Source organism: Mesoplodon mirus, assembly GCF_964341445.2.
Source record: "Mesoplodon mirus genome assembly, chromosome: 1".
Classification (NCBI taxonomy): Eukaryota; Metazoa; Chordata; class Mammalia; order Artiodactyla; family Ziphiidae; genus Mesoplodon; species Mesoplodon mirus.
The window spans coordinates 209411038-209433621 of record NC_138976.1 but is presented as its reverse complement, the minus strand read 5'-3'; the positions used below and the strand labels follow the sequence as shown (position 1 = coordinate 209433621).

At 50.4% G+C, this 22584-nt stretch overlaps 1 protein-coding gene across 9 annotated transcripts; it reads right to left on the bottom strand.

The window, feature by feature from the left end:
• Positions 1-1763: 1763 nt before the first annotated feature.
• On the bottom strand, positions 1764-15838 carry CARD19 (caspase recruitment domain family member 19). 9 transcript variants are annotated; one of them, XM_082621965.1, is made up of 7 exons: positions 15674-15763; positions 6454-6508; positions 5460-5679; positions 3893-4050; positions 2640-2699; positions 2321-2392; positions 1764-2030 (listed from the first exon to the last, which is right to left on the bottom strand). In XM_082621965.1, the coding sequence occupies exons 3-7, from the start codon at positions 5645-5647 to the stop codon at positions 1915-1917; spliced, it is 594 nt and encodes a 197-aa protein (XP_082478091.1). In that variant the 5' UTR covers positions 5648-5679; positions 6454-6508; positions 15674-15763; the 3' UTR covers positions 1764-1914. The 9 variants fall into 9 exon arrangements, with proteins under 9 accessions (XP_082478091.1, XP_082478089.1, XP_082478094.1 ...); XM_082621963.1 differs by lacking the exon at positions 6454-6508 and having other exon boundaries at positions 15674-15814; XM_082621968.1 differs by lacking the exon at positions 6454-6508 and having other exon boundaries at positions 3897-4050; positions 5537-5679; positions 15674-15814.
• Between the last annotated feature and the right edge of the window lie 6746 nt (positions 15839-22584).

Below are 22584 nucleotides of genomic sequence, written 5' to 3'. Positions count from 1 at the left end.
AGAGGGAGGAGCTGACGGGGTGGGGGCAATGGGGAGAGGAGCCCAGCAGGGGCCAGGCCCAGGCCCTGGCAGCCCATGCCTAGTGCGGTGCACGTGTGTATCTGAGCACCGTGCACGTGTACATGTGCACACTTTTCATGTTATGTGTGCATGCCTGTGTGCGCACGTGCACGCATGTGGGGAGGGCACTCTTGGCAGCTGTGTGGTCCTGGGCTCTGAGCTTCAGCTCCCTCATCAGTAATGAGGGTGGTGACAGGGGTCCACATAAAAGACAGGTGCCAGACAACCACAGCCTGCAGAAGGGTGGCAGGCACTGGGGACCTGGCTCACAGGGCCCCCAGAGCCAAAGACAGAGCACCCTCTTGCACGTGTACTCTCACCCTCTTGTATCCACGAGGGACATTTCTATGACAAGATCCTGAGCCTGAGGCCGGCAGGCAAATAGGTACAAACACCCTGGTCAAGGGGACAGGCCCATGTCCCCAAGACAAATACAGGGGCTCAACTCTGAGGAGGACAAGGTGCTGGGTATGGCCAAACCCAGGCTGTTGGGGGAGGGCGTGAGGAGCCAGAGCCCAAGACTTCAGATGGCACAATTACATTTTTCATCTCTAAAAGTTCTAGAAGTTTTTTTTTTTTTTTTTTTGCTGTATGCGGGCCTCTCACTGTTGTGGCCTCCCCCGTTGCGGAGCACAGGCTCTGGACGTGCAGGCTCAGTGGCCACGGCTCACGGGCCCAGCCACTCCGCGCAATGTGGGATCTTCCCGAACCAGGGCACGAACCTGTGTCCCCTGCATCGGCAGGCGGACTCTTAACTGCTGCGCCACCAGGGAAGCCCAGTTCCAGAAGTTTTTGTGGACTCTTTTTTTTTGTCTCAACCTCCTCTCCACCTGGGATCAGGGACAAGACTTTTTGTTCATTTCTAGGCTCTGACCGTATCTGTGTCAACTGAACCCTCCCCAGACCCGCCAAGCGCAGGTCATCGCCTCCCAGGGGGGAGGGGCTCCATTTCCAGGATAGTAGTATGAGGGGCCTCGAGGGCCCAGGATCTGGGTGTTGGCTCTGGTGACTGGACAGAGACAAGGGGGATGATAGGGGAGGGGGTATCTCCTTGGGACATGTCACAGGAAGGGAATGAAGATGGTGGTGGAGCCCCTCATGCACTAGGTCCTCCCCCGTCCTGGCTGAGTGATCTCTCCTTTCAGTCTTAGATTCTTCATCAGGAAAGCAGGGACAGCAGCCCACCTCCTGGGGCTGCTAAGAGGAATCAAATTAACATACTGGCACTAGGTATCATGAGGCATTTGGCTGGCGCCCCTCCATGGCCCAGGGCTCGGGTAACAGAGCAGCCCAGTGGGCCCCGTCCATCCTCCCCACCTGGGGCTGAGGGCTGGGGAAGGAGGGAAGATGGGCAGGGGCAGGTGTGGGGACCAACAACACCCAGGCAGGGGATGGCAGGAGGGGTTCAAGGTAGGGAGTTCTGGAGAGAAGCAGTGGAAGGTGGCCAGGGAGGGAGGGAAGGGAACACGTGGCAAGGGATATCAGGAGGTGGGCACTGGGGGACACAGCAGGGGTCATCTGGGGCAGGTAGCCCACATGGAGGGGTGAGGCCCAGGCCCACAGGGGTCTGAGAAGGCGGACTGAGGAGGACCTGGGTCTTGGGTTGGACTCGGGAAGCCAAGAGCCCACAGGGTCAGCCCCAACTAGACATGCTGTCATGTCTTGTGTTGGAATCATCTAGAAAACACTCCTGAGAGAAGGGATAAGACTCAAACATTTTATATTGTTGAGCACCTTTGTACAGTGAAGGTAAAGTGCTTGTTACATAAGTTATACACAGTGAGAAATAAACACTTAGAAAAGCAAGCCAGCCCCAGGGCAGCAAGCAGCCAAGGCGGGCAGGGATGGGATCGGTCAGAGCCCCCCCAGGTCATCTGTGAGGAAGGCCAGCAGGAAGCGGCTGACGTGCCTGTCGACGATGACAGGGGAGAAGCCCAGGACACGCCGGGCCCCTGGCAGCACCTTGGGGTCTGGAAGACAAGGGGGTCTCAGAACCCATCGAGAAGGCGCCTTTTCTCAGCCTCATGGCATCGCCAGCCCCACACCTGAGTGATGTGAGGTCCCCATGCCGAGTGGGCCTGCTTGGCACTGGCTCCCCACACAGGACCTCGACAAGGTCAGCATGGCAGGAAAGGAACCGTAGGACTGCCACGCTGGGCCACAAGTAGGGGGCCTCAGGTGTAGGCCTCCGTCCATCCGGCAGGGCTCCGCCCCATGGTCTGGAGAGGACTGGGCTGAGGCTTGGCCAGGCAGCACCCACCTTGGGGGCAGCAGTAGACGAGGAGTGCCAGCCCTGCGGCCAGGCCGAGACAGGTCAGGAAGGCCACGGGTCCTGGGGAGAAATGCACGTGAGCAGCTCCTCGAGCCCAGGAGGGCGGGGAGGGGTCCAGAGGCCTCGAGGGACAGGCTCACACCCTGTGCTGGGGTCAGCTGGGCAGGGACGCACCCAGTGAGCACCCTGAGGGGGTCTGTCCAACAGGAAGCCAGGAACGGAACCCGACTTGGAATGGAGAAGCCCCCAAGGCAGAGATGGAGCCCTGGGTTGGGGAACAGAGAAAAGGGACATGGGAGGCGGTTACCCCTGTCACTGAGCTCACGGCCTGCGGTGCCCGAGTCTAGCTCTGTGCAATCTGAGTTCTCTGGAAACAAAATCACAGGGTGCAGTTAGTCATGGGTGGGCCAGAGGGTAAGGTGGTTGCCCCACCCTCGGGAAACCAAGAGGGCTGTCGAGCCCCCTCCCCCAGACCACCCGGGCCCCTCAGGTTGTGCCGGCGCTAAGCCCTCCAGGCTGTGTTTGGGGGGAGTCAGTGCCAGGGAGGGAACCCTACACAGTTTTGTGTCTTCTCCTTTTGTCCAATTCATGAGAACTTGAGGACCATGGAATAGGGGGTTCATTGTTCCCTGGCAACCACAAGGCACCAAACACAGCGCAAACACCTGTCTGTCCAAAGTCTGATGATGTTGATGTGAGGGCAGGGCACTCTTTCTCTTTCCCCAGACCCCACTGGGGCTCCCCCTAACCAGCCAGCTGCCAGAGAGCCCTGAGGGCACCCTGGTAGGTATTTGACTCCAGGAAGGCTGTGTGGTCCTGACCTGTGGTGACAGGACCGTCCCATGCTGGAACTCAGGGCCCAGTCCTGCCAGCCTGTCCTTGGGGCCAGGGACACTAGCCCCAGGTCCAGCCAAGTGGCCTCAGGTGAGTCACCTCTTCCCTCCTGGCCTCCAGGCTCTCATCCGAGGACTGAGGGACAGTAGCCACTCCTCCTGGGGACCTGGGTGCAGAGGCCTCAGGACTGAGCTGCCATCCCCGCTTGTACCTTCCCTGCACCCAACCTGGCAGCTCAGAGGACCCCTCGGGGCTCACAAGCCTCCCGGGCCCACAGGCCAGACCCTCTAAACCAAAACACACGTGTCTTGGACCAGCCATCTGTGTCAGACACTGTTCTACAGGAACAGCCATGCCATGAGGATCTACCTGGGCGAAAGTGGACGCAACCTGCGTCGTGGGGGTTGGGGGGGGTCAGTTCACTCAAGGCTGGTACAGCCTACAGCCGTGAGCTACTTCTGATCAGAAGTGTAAGGGTTCCCAGATTCATTAGATTACAGAGGGAAGGGCAGAGCTGCACGCAAGAGATGCTACCTTTTGTGTAAAAATTGGCACAAGAAAAAGGGAGACAGAGGGACAGACAGAGACAGAGAGAGGGAGACGTGGAGACCGAAACATCTATATTGTCTGAAATACTCTGAGGGCCACACAAGATGCAACCAGAGGGCAGTCTCTGGTGAAGGGCTGAACAAGAAGATGCCGAGGCCTGGGGACTGGGACACGCACTTACGCAGGGCGTGCCGGCTGGGCAGGCAGCTGTGCAGGGGCTGGGCATGGATGTACAGGGCCCGGTAGAACTCCTGGCAGTCCCGCTCACCGCTCCGCTGCAGGTGGCCCAAGAGGTCACAGAGACGCACTCGCAGAGATACCTTGGGGTTCCGGAACTGGAGGAGGAAGGGGCACAAGACAAGGTCAGGCTGGAGCACTCTGGGCTCGGCACCCAGCCCCGGCTTCCTCAATGGCTGTGATACCATCTAGGCTTGGAACACGCACGGTGAGGTAGCAATTGCTACCACAGCCTCATGCACTCCCATGTGGCACCCAAGACTGTACTGCATGGCCACTAAGCCTTGCACTCCCACTGGAGGCCAGGACAGGTCAGCAAGAAAGATGGCGGTGACGTTATTCCAAGTGTGGAAACTTAGTGGCTTGCTGACTTGGTTTTCCCATTTGTAAAAAAGGGAATAATAAACCCACATGGTAGGGTCATTACAGGGAATCTCTGAGGTAATGATAATTTCTAGTAGTTTATGCTCTACAGGGATGTAATTCAAGTTTTAAAAAATAAATCAAGGGTTAAGAAGAAAAAAAGGTGGCTTTTTTGATGTGGTTGACTGAAAAATATGTGGTTGTAAAGGTCAATGGACAGGGTACTTGGCATTGACCCCTAGAACCTAGAGGCCATGGCTCGGTGCTGCCACCTGGTGGTGATGTACCATGCTACAAGGAACTAGAGTCAAACCACAAAGGTACAGAAACTGCAAAGCAAAGGCAGATGTGCAGCAGAAGCCATGGGTACCTATGAGGAAAGGAACTGTAGTTTTGTGTGTGGAGGAGTTTCCTTTTTCTCATGTAAACATCTGAGCTTTTCAAATTGTTTTTAACAATGAATGTGTATTCGACTTTTAATTACAAGATATAAATTTGAGCCCCTACTTTTTAACTCACTGTACTACTTCTGTAACTTAAGAAGCAGCTGGGCCAGCAGCAGGGTCCGTGTTGATTCTAGTTCTGTTGAGGATCAATCTCACCTGTCCCTAGGAGAGACCCCAACCCTCCAAATAGCCCTGCACATGGTGGCAGTGTTACCCTGTGCCAAGACAGGAAGCTCAGCTCCAAGAGGAGAAGGGCTCACTCAGTCACCCAGATGGGAGGCAGGTCCTGCACCCCAAAGCCCCGGCTGGTCTCTAGCACCCACCCCCAGCCCCACGGGGGAGCCAGAGAAGTGGGTGGGGCGAGCAAGGAGCACCCACTCTAACCCAGTGTCCTTGAATAGGATGGGCCAGATTACACCCAAAATGTTTGCCCACTTTGAACTTTTGGAAGATGCAGAGTGAAGAGCCCTATGGCACTGGGTAGGGCCTGTCTGGTATCCCTGATCCCCTCCCACCCCAGCACTCCCCCTGTTCCCCCTCCCAGGTTTGTCTCATGTTGTGGCATGTTATCACATGTCTCCTGTGATCCTCCCAGCATTTCTGGAAGGGGCCAGAAGGCCTGATGACATATAAAGAGACTAAGGCTCAAAGAGCTGATGTTCTGGGCCCAAGGTCACCCTAAGGAGACAGGTTTTCACCTCCAAGCTGTCCTGCCCCCCGCTTCTCCCAGCCCAGAGAGGAAGGGATGGGAAAGCAGCCTCAGGTTCCCTGGCACCTTTTCTGCATCCTTGTTGCTGAGGATCTGGGGGTAGTAGCGGTTCAGCTGGAGGATAATCCTGTCCACCTGCTGCTCACTCAAGCGCCCAAGGCCTGTGAGGAAAGGCATGTCCTGGACCAGGCGGTCACAGTAGGTCTGCTCTGAAACAGAAGCAGAGAACACAGAGGGAATGAGCCAGCTCAGCCCAAAAAGGGGGTGGCGAGACCCACATACCATGATGCAGCCATGGCAGGGACCCCTCGCAGCAAGGTCCCCGGGCCCACCGAGAGGTGTACCAGCTGCAAGCATCTGGACAACTGCTGACATCCCAGCTCATGCACAGCCCAGAGTTCCCCCATGTCACACCAACACCCTTGCCAGAAAGTGGGGTGGGTGGGTGCAGTGATAAAGGTTCAGAGTGCTCAAAAGCAGAGCAGAGCCTCTGGCTCCTATCTTTTATGCCTGAGAGCTTAAAAAAAACTCAGAAGGGCGAAGAATCTGTTGTCTGTTGGGCCCCCTCAGTGCCCTCTGGATATAGCCAGGCCCGAGGAAGGGCACGGGCAGCCTGGAGAAGGCCCAATCTCGAAGCTCCTACAATCGCTGTTGTTGATTGGAGTGGCCTGTGCTGGCATGGCCACCAGACACAGTGCATCTGCAAGGCCTTGAGAAGCTGCCACCAACAGCAGACCAGCATGCTTGCTGCCCAGGAGGCTAGGGAATGCCTTTTCTTTTGTTTTTTCTTTCAGAATCACCATTAAAGCATCACTGTTGCACTATCTTTCCCATTAAGAATGTCCCTTAGAATGACAAGTCTTTAAAGGCAAGGAGTGGAGAGAGGTTGGTGGGCAGTTGACAAAGAAATATCTGAATCTCTGAGGGAGGGTCCCAAGTTCTTGCAGCACTAGCTGCCTGAACAAGTGCACCACCTTACCTACCTGTGGCAGCTTGTCCTGTTTCCTGGTGGACCCAGGGGATGGGGGGTAGGCAGAGCTGTATAGGAGGAGAGTTTTTGTATGTGACTGAAGTTAAGTTGGTATCAATTCAAATTAGATAGCTGTAACTTTAGGGTATTATGTATAATCCTCATGGTAACCACAAAGAAAATGTCCATAGAATACACACAAAAGGAAATCAAAATGTGTTACTACAGAAAATCAACACAAAAGAAGGGAAGAAATGAAGGGAAAAAAAGCTACGAGACATACAGAAAACAAACAGCAAAAAGGCAGAAACAAGTTATCCCTTATCAGTAATTGCTTTAAATGTAAATGGATTAAACTCTCTAATCAAAAGACATAGATTAGCAAAGTGGATTTGTAGTATCATGATTTATAATAAGAAATATATATTTGGCCTTTGTCCCAATTCCTGGCACACAGTTTCTAAAACCCAAGGAATTTCCTAAGTGATGAGAGCTGTGAAGGTGAAAGGATATCTTTTGTTACTCATAACAAGCCCCTTCCAACCTCATCTGACTTTGTATTAATGAGGTGATTTTGCGAAAGCCCCTAAATAACCACAGGGTGGGAGCTGATTGCCAGTGGAACCAACCGTGTAATTTGAGGGGTGGAACTTTCAGTCCTCCCCATCTCACTTCCCCCTGCAATGTCTGGGGAGGGGAGAGGGGCTGGAGGTTCAATCAATCACCAGTAGCCAATGATTTAATCAGTCATGCCTACCTAAGGAAGCCTGCATAAACCCCCCCCAAAAATGGGGTTTGGAGCACTCTAAGTTACTGAATATGTGGAGGTGCTGAGAGGGTGGCCTGCCTGGGAAGAGCATGGAGCTTCCATGCTTTGCTTCTCACATGCTTTGCCCTATGCATCTTTTCCATCCGGATGCTCATTTGTATCCTTGAAATATCCTTTGTAACAAACTAGCAATAGTGCTTTCCTGAGTTCTGTGAACTATTCTAGCAAATAGGGTCACAAGGAGAGGGTCATGGGAACTCTGATTTATAGCCAGTCAGTTAGAAGCACAGGTGACAACCTGGATTCATGATTGGCATCTCAAGTGGGAGCAATCTCGTGGGACTGAGCCTAAAGTTAACCTATGGGATCTGACACTATCTCTGGATAGATGGTGTCAGAATTGAATTAAATTATAGGACTCCCAGTTGGTGTCCACCAAAGAACTGGAAAATTGCTTGGTAGGGGAAAAAATCCACACATTCCATAACCGGAAGTGTCAGAAGTATTGAGAAATATAAGCGCTGTATGTAAGAGTATTAGAGAAACAGAATTTTTTCCTCTCAGGATTTAAAAAACATGATTTAACTATATACCGTCTTCAAAAGACTCACTTTAGGTCCAAAGACAGAAAAAGGTTGAAGGTGAAAGAATGGAACAAGATATTCCATACAAATAGTAACCAAAAGAGAATTTACATTGCTATACTAATATGAGGAAAAAAATAGACTTTAAGGCAAAAGCTGTTATGAGACAAAGAAGTACATTATATATTAATAAAGTGATCAATCACCAAGAAGTTAGAACATATATGCACCAAATATCAGAGCCCCAAAATATTTAAAGCAAACATTGGCAGAATTGAAGGGAGAAATAGAAAGCTTTATGATAATAGCTGGAGACTTCAACAGACCACTTTCAATAATAGAATAACCAGACAGAAGATCAATAAGGCAATAGAGGATGTGAACAGCCCCATAAACTAATGATACCTAACAGACAAAGACACAACACTCCACCCAACAATAACAGAATATACACTCTTCTCAAGTGCACAAGGGAACATTATCCAAAATAGACCACAAAACACAGTTAACCACAAAATGTGTCTTAATATATTTTAAAGGATTGACATAATAAAAGGATCTTTTCTGATCACATGGAATAAAGCTAGAAATCAATAACAGTAGGAAAACTGGAAAATTCACAATTATGTGAACATTAAACAACAAATGCATCAAAGAGAAAACCACAAGAGAAATCAGAAAATACTTTGAGAAAAATGAAAATAAAAATACAGCATACCAAAATTTAAGGGATGCAGTGAAAGCAGTACTGAGAGGAAAATTTACAGCTGTAAATGCACATACTAAAATAGAAGATCTCAAATCAATAACCTAATGTTACATCTTAAGGAACTAGAAAAGGAAAAGCAAACTAAACCCAAAGCTCATAGAAGGATGCAAATTATAAAGATTAGAGTGAAGATAAATGAAATAGAAAAACAATAGAAAAATAGAAAAACAAAACCAAAAGTTGGTTCCAGAAAGAGCAACAAAATTGGCAAACCTTTAGCTAGATTAACAAAGAAAAAAAGAGAGGAGATTCAAATTACTAATATCAGAAATATTACTATGAATTTTATAGAAATAAAAAGGATTATAAAAGAATACTGTGGGGCCTCCCTGGTGGCGCAGTGGTTGAGAGTCCGCCTGCCGATGCAGGGGATGCGGGTTCGTGCCCCGGTCTGGGAGGATCCCATGTGCCGCGGAGCGGCTGGGCCCGTGAGCCATGGCCGCTGAGCCTGTGCGTCCGGAGCCTGTGCTCCGCAACGGGAGAGGCCACAACAGTGAGAGGCCCGCGTACAGCAAAAAAAAAAAAAAAAAAAAATACTGTGGACATTTATACCAACAACTTGGACAACCTAGATAAAATGGACAAATTCCTAAAAACACCCAATCTACCAAAGCTGAATCATGAAGAAACAGAAAATCTGAAAGGACCTATTACTAATAAGGAGATTCAATCAGTAGTTAAAATGGTCTCAACAAATAGCCCAGAATCAGATGGCTTCACTGGAGAATTCTACCAAACATTTAAAGAACTAATACCAATCCTTCTCAAACTCTAAAAATAAAGTTACCATATGATCCTGCAATTCTACTCCTGAGCATATATCCGGAGTAAACTCTAGTTTGCAACCCAATGTTCATAGCAGCACTATTTACAAAAGCCAAGACATGGAAGCAGGCTAAATGTCCACTGACAGATGAACGAATAAAGAAGATTTGGTATATATATATATACACAATACAATATTACTCAACCATAAAAAAGAATGAAATAATGCCATTTGCAGCAATATGGTTGGACCTAGAAATTATCATATTAAGTAAAGTAAGTCAGAGACAAAGACAAATATCATGTGATATCACAGTTATATGTGGAATCTAAAAAAAATGACACAAATGAACTTATTTACAACACAGAAATAGACTCACAGACATAGAAAATGTATGGTTACCAAAGGGAATGGGGGGGATAAATTAGGAGTCTGGGATTAACATATACACACCACCATATATAAAATAGATAAACAACAAGGACCCACTGCATAGCACAGGAAACTATACTCAATATCGTGTAACAACGAATAATGTAAAAGAACCTGAAAAAAAAAAAATATATGTATGTACATATGTATAACTAAATCACTTTGCTGTACACTTGAAACTAACATACACTGCAAATTAACTATATGTCAATTAAAAAACGTAAAAAAAGGAATAAAATACTTAGAAATAAATTTAACCAAGGATGTGGAAGACTTGGACACTAAATCTACAAAACATTGCTGAAAGAAATTTTAAAAGACACAGATAAATGGAAAGACACATCCCATGTTCATGGGTTGGAAGACTTAATATTGTGAGGATGACAACACTACCCAAAGTAATCTAGGAATTCAACGTAATCCCTATCCAAACCTCAATACATGTTTTTGTTTTTCATCCTAAAATTCATATGGAATCTCAAAGGACTTTTATGGCCAAAACAATCCTGAAAAGGAAAGAAGGTGGATGATTCATATTTCCTGATTTCAAAATTTACCACAAAGCTACAAGAATCGAAACTGTGGTACCGACATAAGGACAGACATATAGACCAATGTAATAGACTAGAAAGTCCAGAAATAAACCCTATTTTGAGTGGGAAAAAAAAAGAGTGAAGACAACCCACAGAATGGGAGTATTTGCAAAGTATATATCTGATTAGGCATTAATATATATAGAGAGAGAAGATAAAAAGAACTCCTATAACACAACAACAACAAAAAATCTTATAAAGTAACCAATACAAAAATGAGCAAAAGACTTGCATAGATATTTCTCCAAAGAAGATGTACAAATGACTACTAAGCATATGAAAAGATGCTCAACATCACTAGTCATTAGGGAAATGCAAATCAAACTACAATGAGATACCACTTCATACACATTAAGGTAAAATAAATACACGGAGAGAGAGGGAATATGAATATGAGGATGAGGAGAAACTGGAACTCTCATGCACTACTGGTGGGCATGTAAAATGGTGTGGCCACCATGGAAAACAGTATGGCTATTCCTCAAAAAGTTAAACAAATACTTCAGCAATTTCATTCCTGGGTATACACTCAAAAGAACTGAAAGCAGAGACTCAAACAGGTATGTGCACACCAAGTTCAGAGTAGCATTATTCACAAAAGCCAAAAGGTAAAAACAACCCAAGTGTCCACGGACAGATGAACAGAGAGACAAAATGTGGTATACATACAATGGAATATTATACAACTGTAAAAGGGACAGAATTTTAGTACATGGATTTGACAACATGGATGACTGTGAAAACATTATGCTAAGTGAAATAAGTCAGACACAAAAGGACAAACGTTGTATGATTCCACGTACATGAACTATCTAGAATAAGCAAATTCTAAAGACGGAAAGTAGAATAGTGATTACCAGGAGCTGAGGGTAGGGGAGAAAGGGGAGTTATTGTTTAATGGGCATAGAGTTTCTCTTTGGGATGACGAAAAGTTCTGGAAATGCATAGTGGTGACAGCTTCACAACATCGTGGATGTATTTAATGTCACTGAAATGGTTAAAATGGTAAATTTTATGTTCTGTATATTTGACCACATACGTACATATAAAGGTGAATGGCTAATATATTAAACTGTGGTTCAGTTTAGTAAGTTACAATGGAATATAATTCAGTGATCAAAAGACCTATGAAGTCACAAAAAGACCTATGAAGTCACAAAAAGACATGGAGGAAACTTAGATGCATTTTGCTAAAGGTTAAAGAAGCCAATTTGAAAAGGCTATATACTATATGACCCCAAGTATATGATATTCCAGAAAATGCAAAACTATGGAGAACAGTCAAAAGATCAGTGGTTGCCAAGGGTTAGGGAAGAGGGAGGGATAAATACATAGAGTACAGATTTTTAGCCAGGTAAAACTACTTGTATGATACTGTAATGGTGGACACAGGACATTACGAAGTTTCCAAAACTCATGCAATATACAACACAAGAACTTTAGTTAGTAATGCCTAGAGTTATCAATATTCTATCCATATTGGTTCATTAAGTGCAACAAACATGCCACACAAATGCAAGATGTTAAGAATACGGGAAATGGGGTGTGGGGACCCTCTGTGCTATCTGCGCAATTTTCTATAAACTAAATATGTTCTAAAAATAAAATCTATTAATTAAAAAGAAATCCTATTTGGAAATTCCGTAGCTGAATTTTAAAGAAAGAAAATGAGAGTCACAGAAAGCAGAGGAATTCTTGGAGTGGGTGGGGTTCCCTGGAAAGGAGCATGAAGGAACTTTCTAGAGTGATAGAAATGTTCTGTCTTGATTAGGCCTGGGCTGGTTGTTCCATGGGTGCATTCATTAGTCAAAACTTGTAAAATTATTCACTAAAAATGAGTGTATTTGTAAGTAAATACTACCTCAATAATGTTGATCTTTTTAAAATAGGGTCATTGAGGTGGAACAAGTGGGGCCTCCTCCCTGATTTCTTCCATGGGGCCAACTCAACAGACTGTCTTTCTCATCTCTCTCTCCTCATCCTGGATGGTCTTTTCTCCCCCAGAATATGAATTTCTAACTTCTGATTCTCCGAGCCCCTGAAAGTCAACCTTGAAAATGGACTTGTCAGCAGCTCCAACTTGGTGAAGAAGCCATGGACAGGGATGCAGAGAGACCTGCCACCACCATACGGCAGGACCCTCCTGGCCACCTGGCTTCAGCACCTACAACCTCTCTGATTAAAGAGTTAACATTGGCCATAGTTCATGGAGTGTGCCCCATGCTTGGGCATTCTGTGGGCTCTAGGCGTACAGATAATCGTCATTCTTCCATCAGCTCTGCTACACAAGCATGACTACCACCCCCATTTTCAGAAGAAGAAACTGAAGCACAACGAGTAGACTTATCTAAGACCTGCCTAAGACCTCAGCCAGCTAGGGAGTGATGTATCGAGGTCAGGACCCAGGCACAGCACAGTGTTGGGGCCAACTCTTGACATCTAAATTTTCTGCCTCTCTAATCAACCTACTAATTAACTATGCAATTAGCTGCATCATGTCTGTTCCTGGCCAAGCCATAGGCTGTCTTGCCCAGCATTACCAGTGTGTGCACCTGTGCATACCGCCAGCACACACTAAGCACTCACTGAAGAGTTTGGGAATGAATGGACATAGGTCCAAGGCTCAAGGGCAAGGGCTGTCAGTGGATGGTGGCCAGCATCTTGCAGTGGCTCCTCCTACCCTGCAGGCTGCTAGCCAGGTGGGGCCTCCATTGCCTGCAGCTGCCAGGCACGATGGCATAGCCTGGGGGCCAAAGCTCTGGGCTCCGCTGTGCACTGTGCTTCCTGTGGTCTGTGAGCTATGCACATAAACCACACCCACGCAGCCATTCAGAGGCATGAGAAAGCACAAGAAAGGAAACCACTTTGGTCCCAAGTGCTGATAAACAGTCCCAGACAGTTTTTACAGGACAAAGGAAGAGGAATGCTCTGGCATAAAATTCACCAGGCCTTCACCAGCAACCTCTGCTAAGCCCTACCTCCCCCATCATCTTGCCCTCCTGGCAGCACCACAACCATGGACACCCCCCGCCCCCCGCCAATCTGTTAGCCTGGCTTGGCAATAGAGGCCCTGTGGGAGCTGGCCTCACTTGCCCTCACCGGGCCTCCCAGGCCCCTGAGCCATCCCTGCACAGCAACCCCCAACTGCAGTGTACTGCCCAGGATTCCCGCCCTTGGCACAAGAATACCTGTCCCTGTGGTTTCCGCCTGGCTAACTCATGCTCACTGCCCTCCCGCCAAGAGACCTTCCTGAGCTCCCCTGCCGCCCCACCCCAACCAAAGTCCAGATGCTCGGACCTCAACCTCCCCTCCCAAATTGAATCTCCCAGAATCCCCTCCTGTCCCAGTGCCCAACCTGGCCTCAGGCATGGACTTGAGATGGCGCACTCCCCAGCACACCACAAGGCAGGGACTGGTTCTGCAGCAACAGCAATTGCTTCAGTGACACTGGGCCAGTGCTGGCCCTGAGCAGATGCATCAGGCCCCACACACTCACTCTGCAACCCTTTGTAGAGGCCCCAGAACCAACACGAGGCAGGTTCCTGTTGGTGCATGGAGACAGTGAGCCGGGAACTTGAGGCCTGCAGCCTTGCAAGCCTGCCCATTTGACCCTCCCAGGCCTGTGCTCTCTGGGCCCCAGTTCCCCATACCAAAAATGAAGGGCTCTGAGGGAAGAGGTCTCTAGAGGCCCAGAACACAGAGATGGCAGGGAGAAAGGGGATTGGTGGGACTGGGCAGGGTCTAGTCCTGGCTCTGCCACTGACTGCCCCAGCAGTCTGGGGCACCTGCCCAACCTGACACTATTTCCTCATCCACACATAGAGATATTCCACTTTCCCCCATACAGCAGTTCTGAATGGGAAGCACCTGATGCAAGACCAGGTGCACAGTAGGCACAACAGACCCTGGAACAATATGCAGCGGTTGGGGGCGCAGATCCCTGAGCAGTCGAAAATCCACACATTACTTTACAGTCAGCCCTCCATACCCATAATTTTGCATCCAAGGATTCAGCCAACCTGGGGTCATGTAGTACTATAGTATGTATCGAAAAAAAATCCACATATAAATGGACCCTCACATTTGAAACCTCAGTTCAAAGGGTCAACTCTACTCAGAAACAGCAGTCACAGATAAAAAGAATTCAGAGAGATGACAGGGGAATGCACAGCAGCTGGGGTCTCCTCTGGCTAAGGCTGGGACACTGGTGTCCTGGAAATCACCAGGTTCCTGCCCATGAAATCCTATTTGTGTGCAGGACTCAGGCTCGGACTCCAGTGAGTTCTGGGGAGAGAACAGGGACTTCTGGGGTCTCCCTGGCCCCGTGGGCCACCCCTAGGTAACTTCTACCTCATGAAGCAGCCTGACCATGCTGTCATGGGCTCTGTCACCAGCCTGTCTCTCTCATGGAGCTTCTCCTACAGGGAAAGGTCCATAGAGAAGGGTCACCCTGCTCAGTTAGGGTCAGGAAGGTGGTGGGTGGGTCCCCACTCTAGAGAGGCCCTTGGCGGATGGCTGAGCTGGAGAACCCATCCTGGGAAAAGGAGAGACTGGGGCAGTTCAGTATGGGGCACAAAGCCTTTGGGGACCGAGTCGGTGTCCACAATTCCCCTGGGCCTGTCGCTGGGCAAGGGGTGCAGCCTGGGAGGCACCACAGAGTCCCATGGGTACCACACACTGCCCAGGGATGCACCACCTGTTGGGCATTCTCCTCAGGTGGCTGTGAGGATGGAGTGTCTATATTTCCTGATAGAAGCACAGTAGAATCATTTTTACTTTCACCTCCCATAGTCAGGCCTCAACCCTACCTCCCCCACCTGCCCATGCAGCATCTCCCCACCTACAGACGTGCACTGGCCGCTGCCCTGCCGGAACCACCCACGACGTGGCCCCCACCCACTAGAACCTTCCATGGCCTGACCTGGCCTCAGAACCATCCCAGACCCAGCCTCTGTCCCCAAGAACCCTCTAGGGCCTCACCTGGCCTCGCCGTCCAGAACCCTCCAAGGCGGGGACCCCAACGCTCAGAAGCCTCCAGGGCATGACGTGGCCTTGCCCAACATAACTCTCCAGGGCTTGTCCATGGCCCCCGCCCCCAAGAACCCTCCAGGACCTGGCAAGGCCTCGCCCCCAAAGAACCCGGCCCGGGCCGCGAGCCGCTCTGCCGTCGTCTCGTCGACAGGACACTCAGTCACGGGCAAGGTCACTCGCCGCCGCGAGGAGCGGACCCTGGTGCGGCATCGGGACACCCGGACCCTATGGGCCACCGTGGCCGCGCGCCCGTCCCCAAATGGCAGGCACGACCCCGGACCGCTCTCACCTGTCATGGCGGCGGCACGCCGTGCACCCAGCTGGCCCGGCCAGTCCCCCTGCCGCCGTCAGTCCGCCTGGCTGTCCGTCCGCTGCCCGTCGACCCCTGTAACGACCGCCCGCTTTCCCTATGAGCCCCGCCCCCGGCATCGTCGCGGCTAAGCCCTAACCCCGCCCTCACTGACCCCGCCCCTTCCCGATAGGCCCCCTCCATAGCGTCGGCTGCGTCGCCTCGAGGGCTCTAAATCCCTCTCCCTCACTCGAGCCCCGCTTCCGAACGCTTGGGCTACGAAAGCCGCCGAGCCCTTAGCCCCGCCCCTCACTGGGCCCGGCCTTCCGAGCGCCCGGGGCATCGGCTCTGTCACCGCGAGAGCTCTAAACCCCGCCCTCACTGAGCCCCACCCTCGCGGACATTAGCTCTGTCGCTGCCACAGCCTTTGAGCCCCGCCCCTCGCTGAGCCCGGTCCTCATCAGTTACTAGGCCTCCAGAAGCCTTAAGCCTGGAGCCTAGCTCCCGCCCGCAAGGGGTACTCTCAGCTCCGCCTCTCACTGAGTTCCGCCCCCGCTGTCCTGGGCTACGTCACCACCAGATCCCTGAGCCCCGCCCTTTTCCACAAGGCCCCGCCCCCGCCTGCGTCGATGGCGTCGCCGCGACCACTCTAAATGCCGCCCCCATTCTAGCCCCGCCCCCTCCGGCGCCAGCTACGTCGCCGCGCAACTCTGAGTCCCGCCCCTCACCCGAGCCTCACCCCCGTCACTGGCGAAGCCTAGTTTATAGCCCGTCCTGGCCTTTCCCCAGTTTGGACCCGCTCAGTCTTGGCGTCACGGGGCGGCTAGGGTCCGGATCTGGCGGAGCGCTTCCGGGCACAGTTCACCGTGCCCGTGCGCCGACCCCCCCACCCCATGAAGGAACTGGAGGGTGGGTGCAGCTGTCGGATGGAAACCCCAAAACTCTTGGGCCGAGTCGTGGTGGTCACCACACGGGAACCAGCCCCACTCCGAACACTGAGAGTGAGTCTGGCCCAGCTTACCGGAAAAGCCCAACCGGGTCCTACCCCAGTCCGTGGGACAATACGGGCAGTGCCACCCTGGGGCAGGAGGGCTGTATAGCATGACCTGGGGATGCACTAGGGGAAGTCCAGGCCTGCTCGAGGTCCCACGGCCGCCCTCCTGGAGGGGGCCTCCTGCCCACCAAGTGGAACTGGCCTCACTCCCCCTCCCCCATTACTCTGCATCCCTCATGCTGGGTCATGACTCTGCAGACAAAAAGTGTTGCCTGTGACATCCCAATAAACATAAATGTTACCCACTATTAAGCCATTAGGCACTGCAGCACCCCCCTTGGGGGGAATTCAGGATGGAGAAAAACAGGATACAGGCCCCAGATAGATGAGATGCATATCTAAGGAATAATTTAAATAAGCTCAGATTCTTGTATCTTCCGAAACAGAAAAGCACTGAGATCATTAGCTTGACATGTCTGTTTTTGTGATTAGTAATCTTTTGATGTTCGACTACATGGGTTTTTTGGGGTTTCTTTGTGTTTTCTTTCTTCAGCAAAATCTTGTGTATCCTGGCTCCTCCTTAACTCTTTGAAACTGTCAACTGGAAAAAATGCACAACCTAAAAGTTGAGAATTATGTTTTATTTGGTAGACTTTCTGAGGACTTCAAGCCTGGGTCGTAGCCTCTCAGATAGCTCTGAGGGACTGCTCCAAATAGGTAAGGGAGGAGCCAGGATATATAGGAGTTTTGCAACAAGGACCAGGTAGTCGGAACATCAAAAGATGACTGTATAAGACTTCCCTGGTGGCGCTGTGGTTAAGAATCCGCCTGCCAATGCAGGGACACAGGTTCGAGCCCTGGTCCGGGAAGATCCCACATGCAGCGGAGCAGCTAAGCCTGTGCACCACAACTACTGAGCCTGCGCTCTAGAGTCCATACTACTGAGCCTGCACGCCACAACTACTGAAGCCCCTGCACCTAGAGCCTGTGCTCGGCAACGAGAAGCCAGTGCAATGAGAAGCCTGTGGACCGCAATGAATAGACCCCACTCACAGCAACTAGAGAAAACCCGTGCACAGCAGCCCCAAAATAAATAAGTAAATAAAATTTATGTTTAAAAAGAAAAGATTACTGTTTGTTAAAGAAAACCAGGTATCTCAAGTTGATGAATTTAGTGCTTTTCTTTGTATGGGAAGATTCAAGAGTCTGGGCTCATCGAAATCATCCCTTTGATATGCACCTTAGGATATGGCCAGTATCCTTTTCTTTCCCATCCTGAGTCCCCTGACGGTGCACTGCTGGGGTTGGCTGCAGTGGCTGAGGGTTTGGGGAGTAAGTAAGGGGCAGCCCGTTTGTCTGCATCCTGAGTTCCCTCAGCGCTCTCCATAGGGGACAGTGGTAGCGGCTGATGACTGCAACATCCTTTTATGTTTACTGCTATAGCAGGCAACATTTTTCATTCACAGAACAGTTCCTCAGAGGTACCTGAGAGGCTGTCTCCAGGGCTATCGTCCTCACTAGGGTCCCTGAATAAAACATAACTGGCAACTTTCGGGCTGTGTGTTTTTTAAAAGTCAATGGCTCCTAGCATTTACTTCTCTTAGTTCCTTTCACTCTCTAGGAGTAATGTCAGTGGCATAAGTGTGGAGTCTAGATGGACAGGGGACACAGAGAGGAAGGGGGGGCTCCTAGGCCTGACTCCTTCCTGGGTGGCCAACATTCCATGCCATTCCCACTAAGGGACAGATAGGGAAACTGAAGCTCAGAGTAGCAGATTTCTGGACCTTGCCGCTGTTCAGCAAAGACAGGGCCTCCAAAGTGCAGGATTTGCTAGAGGGACCCCACTCCCTGGCAGACAGGCCCTGTGCCCCTCGGGATGTGCATGCCAGGCAAGCTAGGGCAGGGGATCCCCACCCTGTGAGTGGCAGGCAGACGCTCAAAGGGTCAATGGGTGGGCCCTGGGCACTCCCCCCCCACCAGACACAGTGGGGGGTGTGTGCAATGTCTCCCTCCTTGCGCACTGCCCCACTGCCACTGCACAATTCGGATCGAAAGTGAGCACTCAGGAAGCTGGGCCATCTGAGGTGGGAGGGCGGGCCTCCTGAGAACCCTCCCCAATCTGCTGAACACTGGGGGTCTCACATGCAGAGGGAAACAGATCTCCCTGTGTGGACTTACTGGTGCGAACTGACGTTGCTCCCCACCTGTCCCTTAACATCCAGGATGCACTGGCCCTGACCCTCTCCCCCACCCCCACTGCTTTCACTTCTGACTTTTGCTTCCATAGAATTTTGTAATCCTGGCATGCTTTATGGGATCAGAAAGTAAATACAAGTTTAAATCAGGCAGGGAGAGCTCGTGCCACGTGGTGTCTGCACTTGCCACCTGCCTGATCTCCTCAGGGCTGCCCTCCCCTCCAACATGTAGGCAAAGTCAAAAAGCAAACAAGAAACTGGGACATGTTAGCAGCTCATCTCCCTAATTAATAAAGAGCTCCTAGAAATCAGAAAGAAAGAAGTCAACATTCGTATATTCAGAGAAAGAGGAAATGCCTAAGGCGCTGCTCAATTTCATTCATAATAAAGACATCGTGTTCCATGGGTACAACTGGCACAAATCCAAGATCCTGATCAGACCTTCTGTGGGCCAGGCCATGGGAACACCTCACCACAGGTCACCACCACAGGCTCCCCATCCTGTCCCCCCAGGCACTTCCTGCTACCCATCTCCCTACTAGAATGTCAGTTCCCAAAGGCAGGGCCACGTCTACTTTGGTCACAGTGCCAGACTTACAGCAGGTGCTCTATAAATGCACTTAGAGCCTAACTAGATGAGCTGAATAAAGCGGCAAGCACAGGCCAGAGGCAGGAGGAATGCAGTGTGCCTGTGGGCTGAGAAGCAGCCTGCCTGGGTAGAGCTGACCATGCGAAGGGTTGGGGTGGGTGATAAGGGGCCTGAACACTGAGGAGATGCAAGGGCATTCTCCTCCCACATTCTCATATGGCCAAGGGCCACAGTTCATTCATTCAATCACTAATTTATTTAATAAATATCTCCTAAACACCCGCCATGAGCCCAACCAAGAGGTAGATTGTCACTGGGAGAGCGGAGGAGCCCTGATCCCATGGAGCTTCCATCAATAGCAGCAAAACACATCTGAGTGCAGGTGCTGAGTGTTGTGAAGAGCAAGAGGCTAGAGGCTGCCTGGGGAGGCTGCCAGCCTCCAAGATGGCCCCTCACATTGTTACTGAACTCAGGTTTGGCTGCTCACTGCTCAAAAGTCAATAACTGAGGACCAAGTGTCGATAGAAAGAAAAGGTGCTTTAATTCTGAAAAGCCAGCAATCTGGGGAGAAGGTGAACTCTTGTCTGGAGACCAATTCCAAAGATTCTGCTCAGCCATGACAACTTTTAAAGGGAAAAAGGGGAAAGGATCTCAGTGAATCATTAATGTAAGAGGTCAGATTCATCGTCATTTTTCCATTGCGTGCAGACCTGCTGACTTCTCCTGATCTTCCTTTGGATGCTGTCTTGCTCACATGGTCCCCCTGGAATTGGATGTTCCCTTGCCCATGTGGTCTGCCTTGCAAATGTACCAAGGGTAAGATAGAGGTAGAGAGTCAGTCATTCTTTAACTATGTAATTCTTCATTCTTACTCCTTTGAATCCAGGAATGAACACATCAGACTAGGCATTGTGTACATACAGTAAAGCAAAAATCAGGAGCTGTGTTACATGTTGCCTAGTGATCTCATCTTTCTGATCAAGGTCTGAGGAAAACAGGGATGAACAAATGGAAAAGGGGCAAAAGAGCTGCTGCAACATACTGGGTCACACCCCTGTGCAGTCTCCTCCACAGCAAATCAGGCCAGTCTTTGTGACTGGTGAAATGTGGCAGAGGTGATGGTGTGTGACTTCTTTGGCCGGGTCGTAAAGGGGATTGTGGTTCCTGTCTTTCTCTCATGGATCACTCTCTCTGGGGGAGCCAGCTGCCCTGTCATGAGGATGCCCAAGCAGTGCTGAAGAGTATAGGGAGGAGCTGGACCCCCAGCCAACAGCCAGCATCAACTTGCCATGAGGGAGTCCCTGGCTCCAGTCAAGCCTTCAGCAGAAGGCCTGGCCAACATCTGACAGCAGCCTCAAGAGAGATCCAGAGACACAGCCACCCTGCCAAGCCTCACCTGAAACTGTGAGAGATAATAAATGATGATTATTGTTTTGAGCAGAAGGGCGAGGTCAGGTGGTGACAGGCAGGTCACACAGGGTAATACAGGCCAGGCAGCTGGGAGCTGACAATATGAGGGTTATGAGCTGGGGAGGCGGGGTCGGGGAATGGAGATCTGCTCTGATTTATATGTTCTAAAAATAACCCCCTGTACACACAAAAGTATTGAAAGCAGGGTCTCAAAGAGATGTATGCACACCCCTGTTCAAAGCAGCATTATTCACTGTAGCCAAAAGGTGGAAGCAACCCAAGTGTCCATCAAGGCATAGATAGATAACCAAATGTGGCATATACATAAAGTGGAATACTATCCAGCCTTAAAAGGAAGGAGATTCTGACACATGCTACAACATGGATGAACCTTAAATACGTTATCCTAAGTATGGTATTACAATTTATAATGAGAAATATATAGTTGGTCTTCATTCCGGTTTCTAGCATAGTTTCTAAAACACTTAAAATTTCCTAAGAGGTAAGGTAGCCAAAATTCGGTCTCCTGGCCATGGTATAGATGGGGTCAGGGCCCAGCATGCTGCACCACAGAGGCCTCATGCTCCACAGCTCTCCTGAGCAATGGCTCTGATGTCCAGCCTGCACCCTTTCCAGCTAGGCACCATGTCCCTTCCCTCCTGCCCCTGTAGCACCTTGTGGCCATCTGGACACCTATCCCTGTAACTCTCAGCTATTGGGAGCTGGAGCAGGATGGGGCCATCCCCTTTGCACCACTTCACCCCAATCCTCCTGTCCTCTGCTCCAGTAGCCCAAGGTTAGGTACCTGGGACAAAACACCCACCTCCTGTTGAAGGCACCCCCAAACCCTCATGGCAAGCCTCCCATCACCTCATTCTGATAAGGGCATGGAGAGGGCCTGGTGGAGTCAACACTTATGACAGGAACTCAGAGTCTTGCCCAGTGTTGCTGAAGCCCCGTAAGGAGCCTCGCAGTTTCTGACAGCATCCACACGCGTCGAGATCACACCCTGCAGGATCGGGGTGAACCTTCCATCCCTGCCTGGCCCCATGGAGTTGAGCCCACAGGTCCCTTGGAGGCATATAGTTGAGGGCCACTGCTTGCCACTCCCAGAAAAGCTGGAGAGGGCCTGAGTCTACCAGGGACCCCACAGCGTGAATGCTGCATTGTCTGGTTGAGGGCTGGGTCTGAGCTTACCCACCCAGTGTCCCTACACGTGACCTCCCCACCACCGACCGGAGCACCACACACTCCCTCTGGCCTCACAGTTCCACTCTGGAACCCACCTGATGGAAAAGTATCCCAGAACAGAAAGGCTGTTGGCACCAATGTGGCAGCTGAAAATGTGAAACCACCCAAGTGCCCCTGCTGGGGGCTTCCCAAGTGAATCAGAGGACAGATGGACTGCCCTGTGTGGCCTGTATCAAGATGTATTTGTTAGTGATGGAAACCATGACAAACGTGGCTTCAGGGTAGCACAGGCTCCTGAGGACCACCAGCTCTTCTTTGTCAGGCTCCACTCCTCATGGCCACAACGTGGCTGCAGGGCCTCCAGGAAGCAGGAGAGTTCAGAGGGCAAACATCAGTGAGGTTCCTCAATGGCCAGAGATCACATCCCCAATCTCAGGAGGCTGGAAGTCAGATTTCAACTGGCCCAGGAGAGAAGTGCAGTCCAGCTGCCTCCCCTCGTTCAATGGAATGCAGCAGTAGTGACCCAGGGTGA

Bases quoted from the DNA above. Each gene is read 5' to 3' on its own strand.
- CARD19 (XM_082621963.1), bottom strand. The intron at 4,051-5,459 runs GTGAAAACCTGT...TTCCTCCTCCAG, and splicing joins GGGGGCAGGACAGCTTGGAG to TTCCGGAACCCCAAGGTATC. The intron at 2,393-2,639 runs GTAACCGCCTCC...ATTTCTCCCCAG, and splicing joins CCGTGAGCTCAGTGACAGGG to GACCCGTGGCCTTCCTGACC.